The 17,657-nt window shown below is 47.2% G+C and overlaps 1 protein-coding gene across 1 annotated transcript in view; it reads left to right on the top strand.

Moving 5' to 3' along the window:
• LRP12 (LDL receptor related protein 12) overlaps nucleotides 1-17,657 on the top strand; it is a 201,048-nt gene that overhangs the window by 115,832 nt on the left and 67,559 nt on the right. The window contains exon 4 of the mRNA XM_029591864.1: nucleotides 1,689-1,891. Coding sequence (XP_029447724.1) covers nucleotides 1,689-1,891 — 203 coding nt within the window. The remainder of the gene's footprint in view (nucleotides 1-1,688; nucleotides 1,892-17,657) is intronic.

The raw sequence follows: 17,657 nt of genomic DNA, 5'->3' as shown, positions 1-17,657 counted from the left end.
ATTGACCCATCCAGTCCACCCAATCTACTCTTGAACCTGATGTAAGGAACTGGTGACTAATACTAAATTCCATCATGGTGTGGCGTAATAGCTTAGTGCTTAGAGCCGCAGGCTGAGAACCTGAAAAGACAGGGTTCAAATTCATGTGTCTTCCTTCAAGTCACTTCACTCTCTATTGCAGAGGTGGCTAACTCTGGTCCTTGAGAGCCATAAACAGGCCAGGTTTTGAGGATATCCATTGTATGAAAATCTATCTTATGCATATTCATTCTGGATATCCTCAAAACCTAGCCTGTTTGGCTCTCAAGGACCGGACTTGGCCACCCCTGCTCTATTGTCTCAGGTACAAACTTAAGGGGCCTATTTACAAAAGCTTTTCTCCCATTCTGTCTCTATAGGAAAAATGCTTAGTAAATGATCCCCTTGTAAATCCTCTGGGGACAGGGAAATACTGTAAGTACGTAAATGTAACTCACCTTCAGCTACCAATGAAAAGGTGTGAACTAAATCTAAATAAATTAAAAATAACAGGGTAGTGTTTCACATGCATCCTAATTTCTGCCTAAACTTCTACCTTAATCAGTCAGTTGTCCTTCCTTCATTTTTTCCATGGCCAACAAAGATGAACAAGCCCTTCATACTTCCGATTGTAAGGCAGCCATCACCTTCTATCTGTAGCAGACTAAAGCCCTTTGAAGGCCTATCCAATTTTTTGTTTTTTTTCCAACAGTAAGCCTGGGATTGCTGCTTCAAAGAAAACTAATTGGATAGCAGACTCCATACCCTTTGATTACACCCAATCAGGTTTGACCTTGGAAGGGCATGTCAAGGCCCGTAATGTTAGGGCCATTTCTGCATCGGTGACCCATCTGAAGTTAATCTGTATTGAAGGATTATACAAAGCTATGACATTGACTTAGTTTCTCAGCCTTCTTCTGGAGGCATACCTATCTAGTCAGATTTTCAGGATTGCTAAACTGAATATGCATGAAATAAATTTGCATACACTGGGTCTCCATCTAATGCATATTAATTGTGACAGTCCTGAATACCCAACTGGATAGGTGTGCCTTCTGAAGAGGGTTAGGAAACATTGACTGAGTTCACATGTTTATATCGTATTATTGTGCAGATCCAGACTGCCAATGCAACAGTAGGATTGGGCAGGCTATTCTACAGGGTCTCTTTGAAGGTTAAAGGCCATCTCCAGCTTATCCAGGGCCCATTTGTTTTGTTTAAAGTGGTGTTCCATCTTAAAATAATTAACAGCATAAAACCCATCAAAAACAGTGTTCCACTCTAACAAGTTGTTGCTTTCCTCCTTTTGTTAGACAAAAACCTTTATCTAAGGAATCCCATCTGTATGACTGAAGTGAATGCCTGTCTTCAGAGAAGCTAAAGCTTCTTACCTGTACAGATATTCTCTGAAGACAGCAATTCACTATTCAATATCTCTCCCTCTTTTCCTTCTGCTGCTGATCTCATTAGCTTAATTGCAGAACTGGAGCACATCATGGGAACTACTGTGCATTGCCCAGAGGGGTCATCCTGGTCCTCGCTGGAAAATGTGTTCCATGTTAATGTTGTTGGATGATAACATCAGTCTGTGTAACTAGTCAACTGCTGTCTTTAGAGAACACCCATTACAGGTAAGCAACTTTGCTTTATTACTGTCTTTACCTTTACAGTTTTCAGGACTTTGATATTCAGACATCACGACTATGCAGTTCCGATTGGTTAACAATAGGAACCTACAGGAATGTTGAAGGCTACAGAGCGTGTGGCTCCATAATTCCAGCACCCTACATCTCTTCGCAGGAACATGTGTGGATCAAATTTCATTCAGATGACAACATATCCAGAAAAGGCTTTAGGTTGTCATATTTTTCAGGTATGCAGTATGTAGTGTAAATGGGCTTGCCTCTGACCAGTGGTCTGAATTCCTGTAGATTCGGCCAGCAGGTTTAACTTATTTGTTAATGAGCTGCACTGGTAGAATTGGTCTGTTAAGTACTTGTCCCTTCCCCCTCATAAAAAAAAAAAATTGGTTAGCTACATGTTCGTGGGTTAATATAAATAAGGATGTCTTACAGAAGCAAGAATATATGCAGAGTTAAAAGTAGTATAAAAATAATGAATAATAGTCTTATGAGGAAGTTTGATGACACATTTTCGTTTAGCTTTAGAAAAGAGGGGCACAGAATCTTGAATATCAGACAGGAGTTGATCCCGGGAAAAGTGATCAAGGTGAGAAAAGGCCTGAAAGTGGGAAGAAGCTCATTTATCATGAGGTTGAAAAAGAAAGGTGCAATGAGTAGAATTTGGTGCAGAAAGACAAGGGGGAGGATAGCTACTTACTTAGCCATGGATGCATTTGAAAGTTAGCAATAGAATTTTGTAACAAGAGTAGAATCTGACAAGGTGGGTATAGAGTTGAGAGATGACATGAAAACAATGAAGAGACATTCAGCCAGATAATTTTGAGGAAGAGTCTGGTCAGCAGAGCATTGCAGTAGTCAAGGTGCAAGAAAGAAAGAGGCACGGAGGGTTTGCTTTACTAATCATTTTTCCTCATAGACACAAAATGGCAAAAAAAGTCTCAGTACATCAAGCCTGAATGAGAAAGGAGTTGGAGCAAGCAGACAAGCAGGGGAAGGGTTTCCCCAATAGTGTATAGCTGGAAACCTGAGAAAAACAGAGGTTGAATTTGAGAAGAGAGTGACAGGGATTAATATGTATACCAACATCCCTAACAAAAAGCTTTGGCTTGATAGTCACACTAGAGGAGAGAGAGATAAACTAAAGGTAGAAAGCATGGACATGAAGGAATGCAGGAGGTAGTATTCAAGGTACTAGCACAGTGGAAAGCAGACAAAGTAATGGAACCTGTTGAAGTACATTTCAGAGTACTAAAGAAACACAATGAGGTGCTACCAGTACTGCTCAATGCTTATAACTATGTAACCCGTGTATTAAAATTCCACATTTATTGATAATAAAAATATCCTTTCTTTAAAAAATAAGACATTTGCTAAAAAAAATTTTTTTAATAATTTATATTTTTATTGATTTTTCATGTTTAAAACAGAAACAAAATCATCAAGAATCAAAAAAGAAATACATTAGAGTTGGTACAGTTAACAACCTTCCCAACTCTTTCCTTCAAAATTACAATGACCATACATTTGTTTTTTTCATAATCAAAAGAAAAAGGTACTTTTGTCAACCTAAACAGAGGCTTGGTAGCATTTAGGGAGAATACTATATCACATGACTATAAGTTCAAAAAGAAAAATGCACAATACTGTACTATAATTATACACTTTCACTGGTTAGTGGGGAAGAGGTAGTTATTTTTCTTTGGTCAATAAAGTTTAACTGGTCTGGTAGAAAAAATATAAACACATCCTGTTCTTTCCTTATTACACATTTACAGGGAAATCTCAGGTTAAATATATACCCCATAGCTATTACTTCCTGACGGTAGACCAAAAACTGTTTTCTCCTTATCTGTGTAGTAAATGAGAGATCAGGAAAAAAGTTTTATAAATATACTTAGTGTCAACATTTTGAATGAAAGGTCAAAACACTTTAATGCAAAAATCCCAACATAGCTATGTTTTGGTACTCTTGTGTCTTGCATTAAGGGAAAAGTCTTGTCTAGAAGTTACCAGAGAAATGCTGCAGAAAAACACTTTAAATGGGCTATACAATCAATATATAAAACTTACAAACTGGGAAATGCACCAAATTGAAACACCGAGGGGAAAAATCACATAATGTCAACAAACTGATGATATTGGTGAATTATAGTTCATCAATTAGAGCATGACTAGAGTACCATTCACTATGATTTGTTGGGAGACTATACTGCCTTTGTCAATACTGACTTTTGAACACTGAAAAGCCATGTGATAGTATAATATATCATTATTGGTAGACAGCAATATAATAAATATCAACAGAAAAAGATCAACTGATTCCATTCAGTCTGCATGATTATTCCTGTCCATGCTCTAAGGATATATCCCAGCTGCCAGCCAGAGTATGACCACTTGTAATATAATTCTCCTTATCCAAGAAAGTTTTTGTTGCCTACCTCCTCCACCATCTTGACTAGGTGAGCATACAGGTGCTACTATTTAGTTCATATCCAGCACCCCCTACATTCCCACAAGGCTTTGTTGTAATATAAGTGCCTGAATATTTGGCCTCCTAGGTCCCTAAGGCCCTTTCAAATAGTACTCTGCGACCACCATCCTACCACATTGACCCAGCAGTTCTCTGTAGAGTTCTAGCTTTATTTACATAATTGCAAAATTAACTATTGTCAACTTCAACTTAACTGCAACTTCAAATTTATTTTTATATTATGCCTTTATCAGTCATTCAAAGCAGGGAACACAGTCAAATAGTAACTTAAGACAACAATGAATAAAGATTCCTTCATCTGTTGCAGCAGTATAATTTATATCAGTTCTTCTAGGACAAGCAGGATTGTAGTACTAACACATGGATGACATCGGGTGGAGCCCAGCACAGAACTTTGATCTCAAAGATTCTAGAGCATTCAGCATGCCCTACTGAGCATGTGCAGCTGTAGTGATGATCCTGCTCCCTAGGCAGAGTCCCTCAGTCTTTTTCTTTTCTGCAGAGCTGTCTCACGGTTGTGGAGCTCATTCTTTTTTTTTTTTTCTCAGAAAATGTTTTTTTGGTATTTAGCTTTGCTTTCTCCTATAAGTTTTGTAAGGGATTTTTTTCTAGAGCTACAGCTTTTTTCTTCTGGTAGTTTTGTTCTTGTTTCCAACTGTCTGCCGGCCTCATGGTGGGTTCTCCCCTGTGCAGCCTGGCAGAGTCTGTTATTTAAAAAAAAAAAAAAAAAAAAAAAAAGCTTCTGCAGGTTTTGTAATTGTGCCCTCTCCTTGCTCTGTCTGTTCTTTCTCTTTTTCCACAGTGCTGACAGGACTGGGCTATGCAGTCCATCGGTGATCTTTGTAGAGCCTAGGGACTCACCTACCCGGGCTGGAGTTCCATGGTGGCTCACCGATCACTGAGCATCAGTGGATTCAGATGGTGGAAGGATTGAGAACTCATCCTCCCCACGTATCAAGGAACTTGTCTCCACAGGCAGGAGCCTTGGATGATATTGCCTCCTCTCTTGCTTGCCATCCTTGGCAGTGCAATCTTTGAGAGAGAGTTGGTGAGTGGAGCCTGGGCTAGCAGCTTGCTGCCACAATTTGGTGCCATGCCCTTGAACGGTTGCCCATGCACTGCTGTGACCAGTGCACTGTTCATCCGATGAATCGATGTCGGGACCACGTCTGGGACCGCGGCCCATCCTCTGGTATCATGGTCATCTTGATGCTGTCAAGGTCCGGGACACCCTCGTTGCGTCGACATGCGTGACTGCCCACGATGCCACGGTGGCCTTCAGTGCTGACAGCATCTGTGGAACTGGAGTCTTGCTGCACTGGTTTGGGCATCAAGGCCTCCCTGCCCTCTGTGCCGCTGTGCCATGGTGCTGTGCACTCGATGACTTTGTGCCCTCTGTGCCGGGTACTCGATGACTCTGTGTCGTGGTGCAGCGCATTCGGTGACTCGGTGCCCTTGATGCACTCTGTATCCTCGGTGCTGAGGTGCAGTGCACTGGATGTCACGATGCACTCTGACTCTGTGTCCTCGATACGCTCGAGACCTCAGTGCCATGGTGCCTTTGCTGCACTCGATGTCACAGTGCTTTTGGCTCAATCCCTCGGCACAGTGTCCTCTGTGCACTTGCCATGGTGCCCTCGATGCACTTGATGTCTCAGTACCCTCACAGCTTTCGGTGCTGTTGTGACCACAGTACCATCGATGCCGCTGTGCTCTCAATGTCCATGCTGCTCTCTTTGCCAGCAGAGCCGTCGACGCCTTGATCTGTACAAGTGGGTGTATGGCCACCCTATGGGCTGCCAAGGTCGAAGTGGCAGGCCATCGATACTGCGGCAGCCCTCTCCGCCATTGAAGGCATTCCCTGAATGCCGCTGGCCCCCAATAGGTCATCAAGGTGCACGGCCTTGTTGCCATCATGGTCTCAATGCCATTGACTCCCTCGAGGCCATAGAGGTGTGGGGCCACCAGAGAGGTCTTCAGACCACTGATGCCTCTCGTTACCGCCTTGGCTATATTGAGTCTCCACCGACCAGGCACTGGATCCACCATTGAGCGCCCTTGTTACCTCTGTGGCCGTCAACCATCGGGACTCTCTGAAGCTCTGCATGACATGGCAGCCCTCGAGGGAGGGGATGCAAAGGCGTTTGGTCTCTTGTGGATCGAGCAGGGGTAGCCACCTACTCGGTACCGTGGTGCACTGGTGCACTTATCCGCAGTGGCCCGGTGCCCTTGGGGGCGCCTGTGCAATGTCCACTGCCAAGCACTGGGAGACTCGGAGCTGTCCCTCCAACTGATAATTCCAGAGTTGTAGGCCCCGCCAAAATGCGCACACCATCGATATTAATGGTCACTAGTGAGGCTCTCGTCAGCCGTACTCCTTGCAAGGCAATCGAGCTCGCAGCATCGATCCCACTGGCCGAATTGCTGAGCCGAGGGGAATTGCTGTCAGCACTGGCGGTCATCAGTTCCTTTTGATATCGATGACCTGTCTGGGAACTGCAGAGCCTCTCCCTGCAGTCGCCCATGGCTTCATTGGTCCATACCTTTGGGCGTCGGGGCCAACCAGTAAACTGCTTACAGATTGCAGGACATGTCCGCAGTCCTCCATAAGCAACTGTACTCGTCAGGGACTTTGCTGCAGTGGCTCCCAGTGGGACTCGTAGATGAGCCGGTTCTGACACAGTTCGATGGCCTGCCTCTCAGAGCGTTCTCTGGTACTGGAGTGGGTCGATGCCATAGGTCGCCATGCTCCACCATGCCTTACCCAGGGCACCAGTGGTGCTGGGGATGCCACTGTCACACTGTACTCTCCACTCCGCTGGAATTACTATGGCATTGACGCGCAGCCGGCAAGGTTTAGACAGTTGAGGCCTCTGTTCCAAGGATCTCAGACGCTGGCAGATAGCATTCTCCCTGGCTGTGCATTCCTCAGCCATACTAGAGTTCTGCCATCTTTTGGCCTGGTCTTGGACTCCATGTCGGTCCGCACCACATAGTGCTGAGGAGCAGTGGCAGGGGATGCATCATTAAACACACTCTGCTTGGTCATGGGGTGGTGTGTAACCACTGACACTGGCACGTGGTTATCGACCCTCGCTGGGGTGGGATTTCTCCTACAAGCACGGCACTCAGGATCATGAGTGTGCCACCATTCATGGATGGGTTACCACTTCATGAGTTCTGCCCAACGACGCTTTTGCAACCGAGGGCTTCCAGTTGCCCTCTGTCGTCTGGGCATTTGTGTGTGCGCGTGCTTGTTCCCTCCAGGCAGTCACAATAGGTTGTGTTCCGCAGCTGCAGGACTGACCTAGGACTCCACTTCTGGTCGGATCCTAAGGTGAGTGGACATTGCGAGAGTGGCTAGAGTGCCCTCTCCTTTCTCAGCAGAGGCCTGTGTCTTTCGCCCTTTACCATATTCTTGTGGAATAGTCCCTAAGACTCTGTTCCTGAGAAGTTTTTCTCTGATCCGGGGCCCCGATCCTCTGCATTGGTTCATCTCCTTGGAGGCCAGGGCCAGGGAGCAGCTGAGGCAGTCGTTGGACCCCCGAGGTTGGTGGCCTGTGGTAGGTTAGTCACTTCGGAACCTCGGCAGTTTGTGATTGTGCATATACTCTCCTTCGGGAAATCGCTCAGTCTGTCATGATCAGGAAGCCCTGATCCTGCGGCTTTCCTCTTCCCCTTGAAAGGGAAGATTCCTCTGGGTTTCAGGGCAACCCTTTCGGGTTCTCCTCTGGATGTCCCATTGTGCACCACTTTGAGGGGTGTCCTTTGTTTCCATTCCCAGACGAGGGATGTCACTACTCTGACAGGCTCCAGCCCCAAGAATATTTGAGTTTAGCACTCTCCCTTGTATGCTTGAGGCGCGGCAGGTCAATCCTCAAGGGATCCTGTCCAGTGTTCCCCCGGCGATCTTCCAGGTTTCCTCCAGTTCGGAAGCTACCTTGGTCTTTACTGGACTCTAGCGTCTTCCTCAAGGTTTGTTATCAGTCATCCTTTTCTGGGGGACCCTCCTCTGCGAGGAGTGTTTTAGCCATCAGCTGTCTGTGGCTGAGGGAATTGAGGGCCCAGTTCCGACGTGAGGGGCACTGCCCTCTGCTAGTGGCAGCGTGCAAGCTGTTATTTCCCCTTATTTTAGGATTGTCCTGTTTGCTGACAGAGCAGTCCTGGGTCATGTAGCATTGTCACAGTGCTGTCAGCAATTCCCCTCGGCTCAGCAATTCGGCCAGTGGGGTCGATGTTGTGAGCTCGATTGCCTTGCAGGCAGTATGGCTGACGAGAGCCTCACTAGCGACCATTAATATTGATGGTGTGCACATTTTGGTGGGGCCTACAACTCTGGGATTATCAGCTGGCGGGACAGCTCTGAGTCTCCCAGTGCTCGGCAGTGGATATCACACAGGAGCCCCAAGGAAACCGGCTCATGTACTCCCTTAAGAGCCTTCAGGGCTTCTCCCTGGGGACAATTACTCTTAGTTTCCGCTCTTTCAAGAAGACTGAGGGCTCCATCTCAGTAGGATACTCCCTGCTGTCTTCAGCAGTGAGTTATTCTCTTGGAGTTTATACCCAACAGGATTAATTGTGCTTGCCCGGGCGGTTCGCCGCTCTGCCTCCTTGTGTTCTTTGCTCCTCCCAAAATTGGTTTGTCGGGGTGAGTGGAGAAGAAGCTGTGGTATCTCTCCGTATACCTGCAGGGAGAGCTATTGCTCCCCTGCTATCCTGTGACACTACTGCTGAACTGGCTCTGGCAGGCGTTCTTGAGTGAGCTTCAGGCATATTTTATCTCTCTACCAAGAACTTTGGGCTACAGATCTGTTTCAGAGATTGTTCTCATTCTCTGAAACCCTTGATAATGTCCTGCATGGTCAGCAAAGTCTGATGCTTTGGCACGCAGTGTCTGTCCCAGGCCCTGCCGTGAGTGTTCTGCTTGTTCTTCGTGGAATGGCATGGGTTTCTTTTGCCCATTCGGCCTGTCAACCATACATGGGCACTCTTCTCCAGACTTTTGGCTGTCAGTGGTCGACAGTCTCTTTCTGGAGGGCTCTCTGACCCCAGTTTGTTTTTTGGTTGTTTTTTTCAGACCGACTGTGTGGTTTTTTTTCAGACCGACTGTGTGGTTTTTTTCAGACCGACTGTGTGGTTTTTGTCCTAGAGTCTCTTATTTACATCTCTGGGTCCTTCCTGTATCCAAGAGGATCTAGATCCACTGTTTTTGTCAGAAACCCTGCTTGACTGTTTCTGTGAATCACAGTTGCTTCTGCTTGCACTCGCATCACTCCCCTGCCTCAGGCATCCCTGCTACACATGAGGATTTGTGTCTCACTCTTTTTCTTGGCTTTCTTGGTAGAACCCAACTCTTCTCCAGCTTGCACCCCTGGTGGGTGGGCTTCCTCACAAGCAAAGGAGGGAGGGAGTGCTCCAGCACACTGCGGTTTACCACTTTGTCCTGCTCGGACAGCCTGGAGCTATATATTCACCCATATGTGAGGACTACTATCATGCTTGTCCTAGGAGAAAGCAGGGTTGCTTACTTGTAACAGGTGTTATCACAGGACAAGCAGGATGGTAGTCCTCACATATGGGTGACATCACAGGATGGAGCCCAATCACGGAAAACTTCTGTCAAAGTTTCCAGAACTTTGACTGGCCTCTACTGGGCATGCCCAGCATGGCACTAACCCTGTAGTCAGCAGGAGTCCCCCTTCAGTCTTCTTTTTTCCGCGCAGTAGTAGCCTCTTGGTTAAGGAGCTCTGTAGAGATTCCTGACAGGAATTTTCCTCACGGAATTATTAAAAGTTAATTTGCCCCACAGGGGTCCCTCTGTTTTCAAGCTGATGTACTCCGGTAAGTGTCTACTCGTTTTCTGTCGATTACTGTCGAGTTTGGCCCTCGCGGCCTACTGGCCGTCGACTGTACCACGGCTTGATTTTTTCTATGGCCATGGCATCAGGGTTCCGTTGGTGCCTGGACTGTACTCGTACCATGTCCATTACAGACCCCCATAAAGTCTGTAATGTGTCTTGGACGCGAGCACGATGTCTTGACCTGCACCAAATGTGCCCTAATGTCACCAAAAGATCGCAAGGCCAGAATAGAAAAGATGAAACCTCTTCCGTGCTCAAACCCCGACTCCGTCCATTGCATCGACGTCATCTGAACCGGCACCGTCAACTTCGTGACAGCATCGACCACCGGCCGGTGACCGCCTGGCATAGACGACTTCTCGGCTATCGACACCCTCTACTCCCCCTCAGGACCGAGGGGATCGTAGGGAGAAACATCGCACTTGGCACCGAAAGACTCGGACCATTGAGGGAGCGAAATCATCAACCTCGCCATCGTCCGAGCCGCCATCGAAGAAACCCCATCCAGAAAAGGCACCGACCTTTTCGGCGACCGGGTCATCGAGGCAACCCTCCCCTGATGGGGCATCGGGAGCCGCGACTCCACCTTTAACAGTGGTCCCTCCGGCTATGCCTCTGCCTCCTTCTTCTGTTCCGGAGCTGGGGCTGCTTGCTCCAGGTCTCTGAGAAGAACTGGACCAGATGGTTCAGGAGGCCATCGACAAGGCGATGCATCGACTCCAGGTTCCCCTGACACTGGTACCGATAGTGGAAATGACCACCGACCCGATTCCAGCAGCGTTGGCACCACTGCTATCCAGGATGGAAGCGCTAATCGCCGCTTTTCCACCGATGGACCCCAGGTCACCGATGGCTCCAGAGCCCTTCCCGCTTGCTCTGTCATCGGGTGGAGAAACACCATTCCGCATCCCTCCATCGGGAGTTCTGCCGCAGCCATCAAGGCCAATTCCATCAATGCCGATACGTCCATCGGCGCCATCGAGCCATCCATCGATGCCCTCGATGCCTGCGCCGAGACCTTCGATGCCTTCATCAGTGCCTCCGGTAATTCTTTTGATTCCTTCGGAGCCTAGACCAGGGCCTTCAGGTAGCCAACCACCCCATCCCCCTCTGTTTCCTACAGGGACAGGTGCTGATCCTTATGATACCTGGTCTGATGACTCCTCACCAGACACCGATGACTTGCCATCACCACCTTCACCCACTGAGAGTAGAAAGCGTTCTCCTCCAGAGGACCTTTCTTTCATAAATTTTGTGAAGGAAATATCTGAATTGGTTCCCTTCCAATTACAGACTGAACAGGACGATAGACATCAGATGATGGAGTTGCTCCAATTCCTTTGTGCTCCCAAGGAAATAACCTCCATCCCTGTCCACCAAGTTCTTCTCGACCTCCTCCAGAAGAACTGGGAACATCCTGGCTCCAAGGCACCAGTCCACAGAAAAGCTGACACTACCGATTTGGTGCAGTCAGCTTCAGGTTTTCAAAAACCTCAATTGGATCACCAATCTGTGGTAGTTGAGTCTGCACAGAAGAGAGCAAAAAGATCAAAACCTCATACTTCCTTTCCCCCTGGAAAGGAGCAGAAGTTTCTAGATGCCATTGGTCGCCGAGTCTTCCAAGGATCATTGCTCATCTCTCGAATAGCCGCTTACCAGCTTTACATGACCCAATATAATAGGCTCATATTTAAGCAGATACAAGACCTGACAGACTCCATGCCTCAGCCTCTTCAAGAACATCTACAAACCCTACTTAATAAGGGTTTTGAGGCAGGCAAACATGAGATCAGATCATCTTATGACATCTTTGACACTGCAACCAGGGTATCTGCAGCTGCTATTTCAGCAAGACTATGGGCCTGGCTCAAATCTTCAGACCTTCGACCTGAAGTCCAGGACAGATTGTCCAACCTCCCCTGTGTCGGAGACAATCTGTTTGGAGAGCAGATTCAAAAGACAGTGGCTGAATTAAAGGACCATCACGAGACCCTAAGATAACTCTCTCTGATGCCTTCGGATTACTCTTCCAAACAGCCATTCTGGAAAGACTCTAAAAAGTCTTTCTTCCATCCGAAGAAGTCCTACCCGCCACCAACCAGATCCCGTTCTACGAGACCATTTCTAAAAACACAGTCTCGTCAGACCAGGAAACAAAAGCCACAAACAGCCCCCCAGCCGGGCCCTGCTTCTGGCTTTTGACTCTCGCTTAGAGAGCAGCAGCCAGCTTCCATTACCCCACATACCAGTGGGAGGTCGATTGTGCCATTTCAACAACAGGTGGCACTCAATCACCTCAGACCAGTGGGTCCTAGCGATAATTGCTCAAGGATATCATCTCAGTCTTCTCTCTATCCCACCGGATTCCCCACCTCTAAGGATGTGGAAAACATCCGACCATTCATTGCTCCTGGAATAGGAGGTCTCCCTCCTTCTCCAGTCCAGAGTAATAGAACCAGTACCATCCCCTCTGAAAGGCCTCGGGTTCTATTCCCGGTACTTTCTAATCCCCAAAAGATCGGGAGGCGTTCGTCCAATTCTGGATCTACGAGCCCTAAACAAGTACCTCCAGAGAGAAAAGTTCAAGATGGTAACCTTGGGCTCACTTCTTCCTCGTCTACAAAGAAGAGACTGGCTCTGCTCTCTAGACCGCCAGGATGCATACACTCATTGCTATAATGCCATCTCATTGCAAATACCTGATTTTTCTCGTAGGCCCCAAGCACTATCAGTACCGAGTGCTTCCATTCGGTCTCGCATCTGCACCACGAGTCTTCAGAAAATGCCTCGTCGTGGTTGCAGCCTTCCTCAGGACTCAAGGTGTTCACGTCTGCCCCTATCTGGACGATTGGTTAATCAGGGCTCCGACTCATCAAGCCGCTCTGTCGTCCCTACATCTCACCTTAAACACTCTAATTTCACTCGGATTTCTCGTCAATTACGACAAATCCGGCTTAGTCCCAACTCAAACCTTATCGCTTATTGGGGCAGACTTGGACACCTTGCAGGCAAAGGCTTTCCTGCCTCGACAACAAGCTCTCATTCTTGTGTCTCTGGCGAATCATTTGCAGTCTCAACATTCAATCACTGCACATCGTTTTCTCATCCTCCTGGGACACATGGCATCCTCAGTTTAGGTCACCCCAATGGCCCGCTTGGCCATGAGAGTCATGCAGTGGACTCTAAGGTCACAATGAAACATAGAAACATAGAAATGACGGCAGAAGAAGACCAAACGGCCCATCCAGTCTGCCCAGCAAGCTTCACACACTTTTTTTCTCTCATACTTATCTGTTTCTCTTAGCTCTTGGTTCTATTTCCCTTCCACCCCCACCATTAATGTAGAAAGCAGTGATGGAGCTGCATCCAAGTGAAATATCTAGCTTGATAAGTTAGGGGTAGTAGGGGTAGTAACCGCCGCAATAAGCAAGCTACACCCATGCTTATTTGTTTTACTCAGACTATGTTATACAGCCCTTATTGGTTGTTTTTCTTCTCCCCTGCCGTTGAAGCAGGGAGCTATGCTGGATATGCTTGAAGTATCAGTTTATTCTTCTCCCATGCTGTTGAAGCAGAGAGCCATGCTGGATATGCATTGAAAGTGAAGTATCAGGCACATTTGGTTTGGGGTAGTAACCGCCGTAACAAGCCAGCTACTCCCCGCTTTGTGAGTGCGAACCCTTTTTTCTTCTCCCCTGCCGTTGAAGCAGAGAGCTCTGCTGGATGTGTGTAGTATCAGTTTTTTCTTCTCCCCTGCCGTTGAAGCAGAGAACTATGCTGTATATGCATAGAAATTGAAGTAACAGGCTTATTTGGTTTGGGGTAGTAACCGCCGTAACAAGCCAGCTACTGCCCCCTTTGTGAGTGCAGATCCTTTATTCCACATTTCCTCTTGCTGTTGAAGCTAGAACGATGTTGGAGTCACAGTAAGCATGTGTACGTTTATTGAATAAGGGTATTGTCTCCAGGCAGTAGCCATCATTCTGGCGAGTCACCCACTCTTCATTGGGTTCAATCCCTTCAGCCCCTGTCGACCATTGTCCATGTAACCGACTCACTCCATCTCTCTCTCGCCTGGTGGACAAATCAGACCAATCTTCTACAGGGCTTGCCCTTTCAGGCGCCAGACCCTCAAATAATTCTCACCAGCGATGCTTCCAACTTTGGATGGGGAGCCCAAGTGGCCGATCTGCAGACACAAGGTTCTTGGTCTCCAGAGGAAGCCAAACACCAGATAAATTTCCTGGAGCTGCGAGCAATCCGATACGTTCCCAGAGTATTTCAGGATCGCCTGTCCAATCAAGTCATCCTGATCAAGATGGACAACCAGGTGGCCATGTGGTACATCAACAAGCTGGGAGGAACAGGCTCCTACCTTCTGTGTCAGGAAGCTGCACAGATATGGGCGGAGGCCCTCTCCCACTCAATGTACCTCAAGGCCACCTACTTGCCGGGAGTGGACAACGTGTTGGCAGACAAGTTGAGTTGCACCTTCCAACCGCATGAGTGGTCTCTAAACCCCTCATTAGCGAACACCATCTTCCAAAAATGGGGTTATCCTCAAATAGACCTCTTTGCATCACCCCAGAATCGCAAAGTAGGCAATTTCTGCTCTCTCACTCGCAGCCAACATTATCCACCAAGAGATGCATTCTCCCTATTATGGGTAACCGGTCTCCTATACGCATTCCCTTCACTTCCACTTCTCTCGAAGACTCTCGTGAAGTTACGTCAGGACAAGGGAACCATGATCCTGATAGCTCCCCACTGGCCCCGCCAGATGTGGTTTCCAATACTTCAGGATCTCTCCATTCGCAGGCACATTCCTTTGGGAACAGACCCGCTTCTAATCACTCAAAGCAACGGGTGCCTTCGCCACCCCAATCTTCAAGCCTTGTCCCTGACGGCATGGATGTTGAAAGTTAATCCTTCAACCTCTTAACCTTTCTGATCCAGTTTCCCGTGTCTTGATTGCTTCATGGAAGCTTTCCAGGAGAAAAGCTTACTCTTACAAATGGAACAGGTTCGCATCATGGTGCTCTTCTCAGGCTCTTGATCCCTTTACCTGTCCAATCCCGAAGTTTCTAGACTATCTCTGACACTTGTCAGAATCAGGGCTAAAAACTTCCTCTATCAGAATGCATGTAAGTGCGGTAGCCGCCTTCCATAAAGGTGTCGGGGATGTCCCTATATCAGTACAACCCCTTGTCACACGATTTCTGAAGGGCTTGCTTCACCTCAAGCCTCCACTGCGTCTTCCGGCCCCTTCTTGGGACCTCAACCTGGTTTTGGGTCGGCTTATGAAACCACCATTCGAGCCTCTTCATTCCTGCGATCTTCGCTATCTAACATGGAAAGTGATTTTCCTCTTGGCAATCACTTCCGCTCGCAGAGTTAGTGAGTTACAGGCACTAGTTTCCTATCCGTCTTACACTAAACTTCTGCAGGACCGGGCAGTACTCTGCACTCACCCTAAATTCCTACCTAAGGTAGTTTAGGAGATTCATCTCAATCAATCCATCATACTACCTTCCTTTTTTCCTAGGCCCCATTCCAATCCAGGAGAGCAGGCTCTGCATACCCTTGACTGTAAACGTGCTCTAGCTTTCTACCTAGACCGTACAGCTGCCCACAGAAAGAGCACTCAGTTGTTTGTCTCTTTCCATTCTAACAAATTGGGACAGCCTGTGAGTAAGCAGACTCTCTCCTCCTGGCTAGCGGACTGCATATCCTTTTGCTATCAGCAAGCGGGCATTCCACTTCAAGACCGTGTTAAAGCACACTCTGTAAGGGCCATGGTGACTTCAGTAGCACACCTACAATCGGTGCCTCTTCCTGACATTTGCAGGGCTGCCACCTGGAGTTCTCTTCATACTTTTAAAGCCCATTATTGCTTAGACAAAGCAGGAAGACAAGATTCCATCTTCGCCCAGTCTGTATTGCATAACCTATTTATGACGTGACGTACCAACACCCTTCCGCCTGCCTGGTGGGGTTCAGGATGCCCTCTCACAAATTCCACCCCAGTTGTTGTGCCTGTTGCATGCCTTTGGGTACATTTGGTGCATGTTCTGACATCCTCAGCTCGGTACTCACCCATATTTGAGGACTACCATCCTGCTTGTCCTGTGAGAAAGCAAATGTTGCTTACCTGTAACATGTGTTCTCACAGGACAGTAGGATGTTAGTCCTCACGAAACCCGCCCGCCACCCTGCGGTGTTGGGTTCATTTTCTTATTATATTTTTCGGCATTGCCTGTAGCTTTGTAACAAGACTGAAGGAGGTCCCCTGCTGGCTGCAGGGTTAGTGCCATGCTGGGTATGCCCAGTAGGGGCCAGTCAAAGTTCTGGAAACTTTGACAGAGGTTTTCCGTGATTGGGCTCCATCCTGTGCTGTCACCCATATGTGAGGACTAACATCCTGTTGTCCTGTGAGAACACCTGTTACAGGTAAGCAACATTTGCTTTCTCCTAGGACAGCAGGATGTTAGTTCTCAGGAAACTCTCCTACCTCCCCTGGGAATTGGTTTCTCCATGAATAAGCTATATCATGGATTGAGGTACTATGCCTAGGGGGCAGGGTTATCACTACAGCTGCTCATGCTCAGTAGGGCATGCTGAAAGCTCTAGAAATTTTTAGATCAATGTTCCGTGCCAGGCTCCATTCGATGATGTCACCCATGTGTGACGACTAACCTCCTGCTGTCCTAGGAGAACACTTGTTACAGGTAAGAACATAAGAAAATGCCATACTGGGTCAGACCAAGGGTCCATCAAGCCCAGCATCCAGTTTCCAACAGTGGCCAATCCAGGCCATAAGAACCTGGCAAGTACCCAAAAACTAAGTCTACACATGTTACCATTGTTAATGGCAGTGGCTATTCTCTAAGTGAACTTAATAGCAGGTAATGGACTTCTCCTCCAAGAACTTATCCAATCCTTTTTTAAACACAGCTATACTAACTGCACTAACCACATCATCTGGCAACAAATTCCAGAGTTTAATTGTGCGTTGAGTAAAAAAAGAACTTTCTCCGATTAGTTTTAAATGTGCCCCATGCTAACTTCATGGAGTGCCCCCTAGTCTTTCTACTATCCGAAAGAGTAAATAACCGATTCACATCTACCCGTTCTAGACCTCTCATAATTTTAAACATCTCTATCATATCCCGCCTCAGCTGTCTCTTCTCCAAGCTGAAAAGTCCTAACCTTTTTAATCTGTTCCATTCCCCTTATCATTTTGGTTGCCCTTCTCTGTACCTTCACCATCGCAATTATATCTTTTTTGAGATGCGGCGACCAGAATTGTACACAGTATTCAAGATGCGGTCTCACCATGGAGCGATACAGAGGCATTATGACATTTTCCGTTTTATTCACCATTCCCTTTCTAATAATTCCCAACATTCTGTTTGCTTTATTGACTGCCGCAGCACACTGAACCGACGATTTCAATGTGTTATCTACTATGACGCCTAGATCTCTTTCTTGGGTTGTAGCACCTAATATGGAACCCAACATTGTGTAATTATAGCATGGGTTATTTTTCCCTATATGCATCACCTTGCACTTATCCACATTAAATTTTATCTGCCATTTGGATGCCCAATTTTCCAGTCTCACAAGGTCTTCCTGCAATTTATC

This window comes from Rhinatrema bivittatum, chromosome 2 (genome assembly GCF_901001135.1).
Source record: "Rhinatrema bivittatum chromosome 2, aRhiBiv1.1, whole genome shotgun sequence".
Taxonomy (NCBI): Eukaryota; Metazoa; Chordata; class Amphibia; order Gymnophiona; family Rhinatrematidae; genus Rhinatrema; species Rhinatrema bivittatum.
The sequence above is the reverse complement of the archived record's forward strand: the minus strand, read 5'-3'. Positions and strand labels throughout refer to the sequence as shown.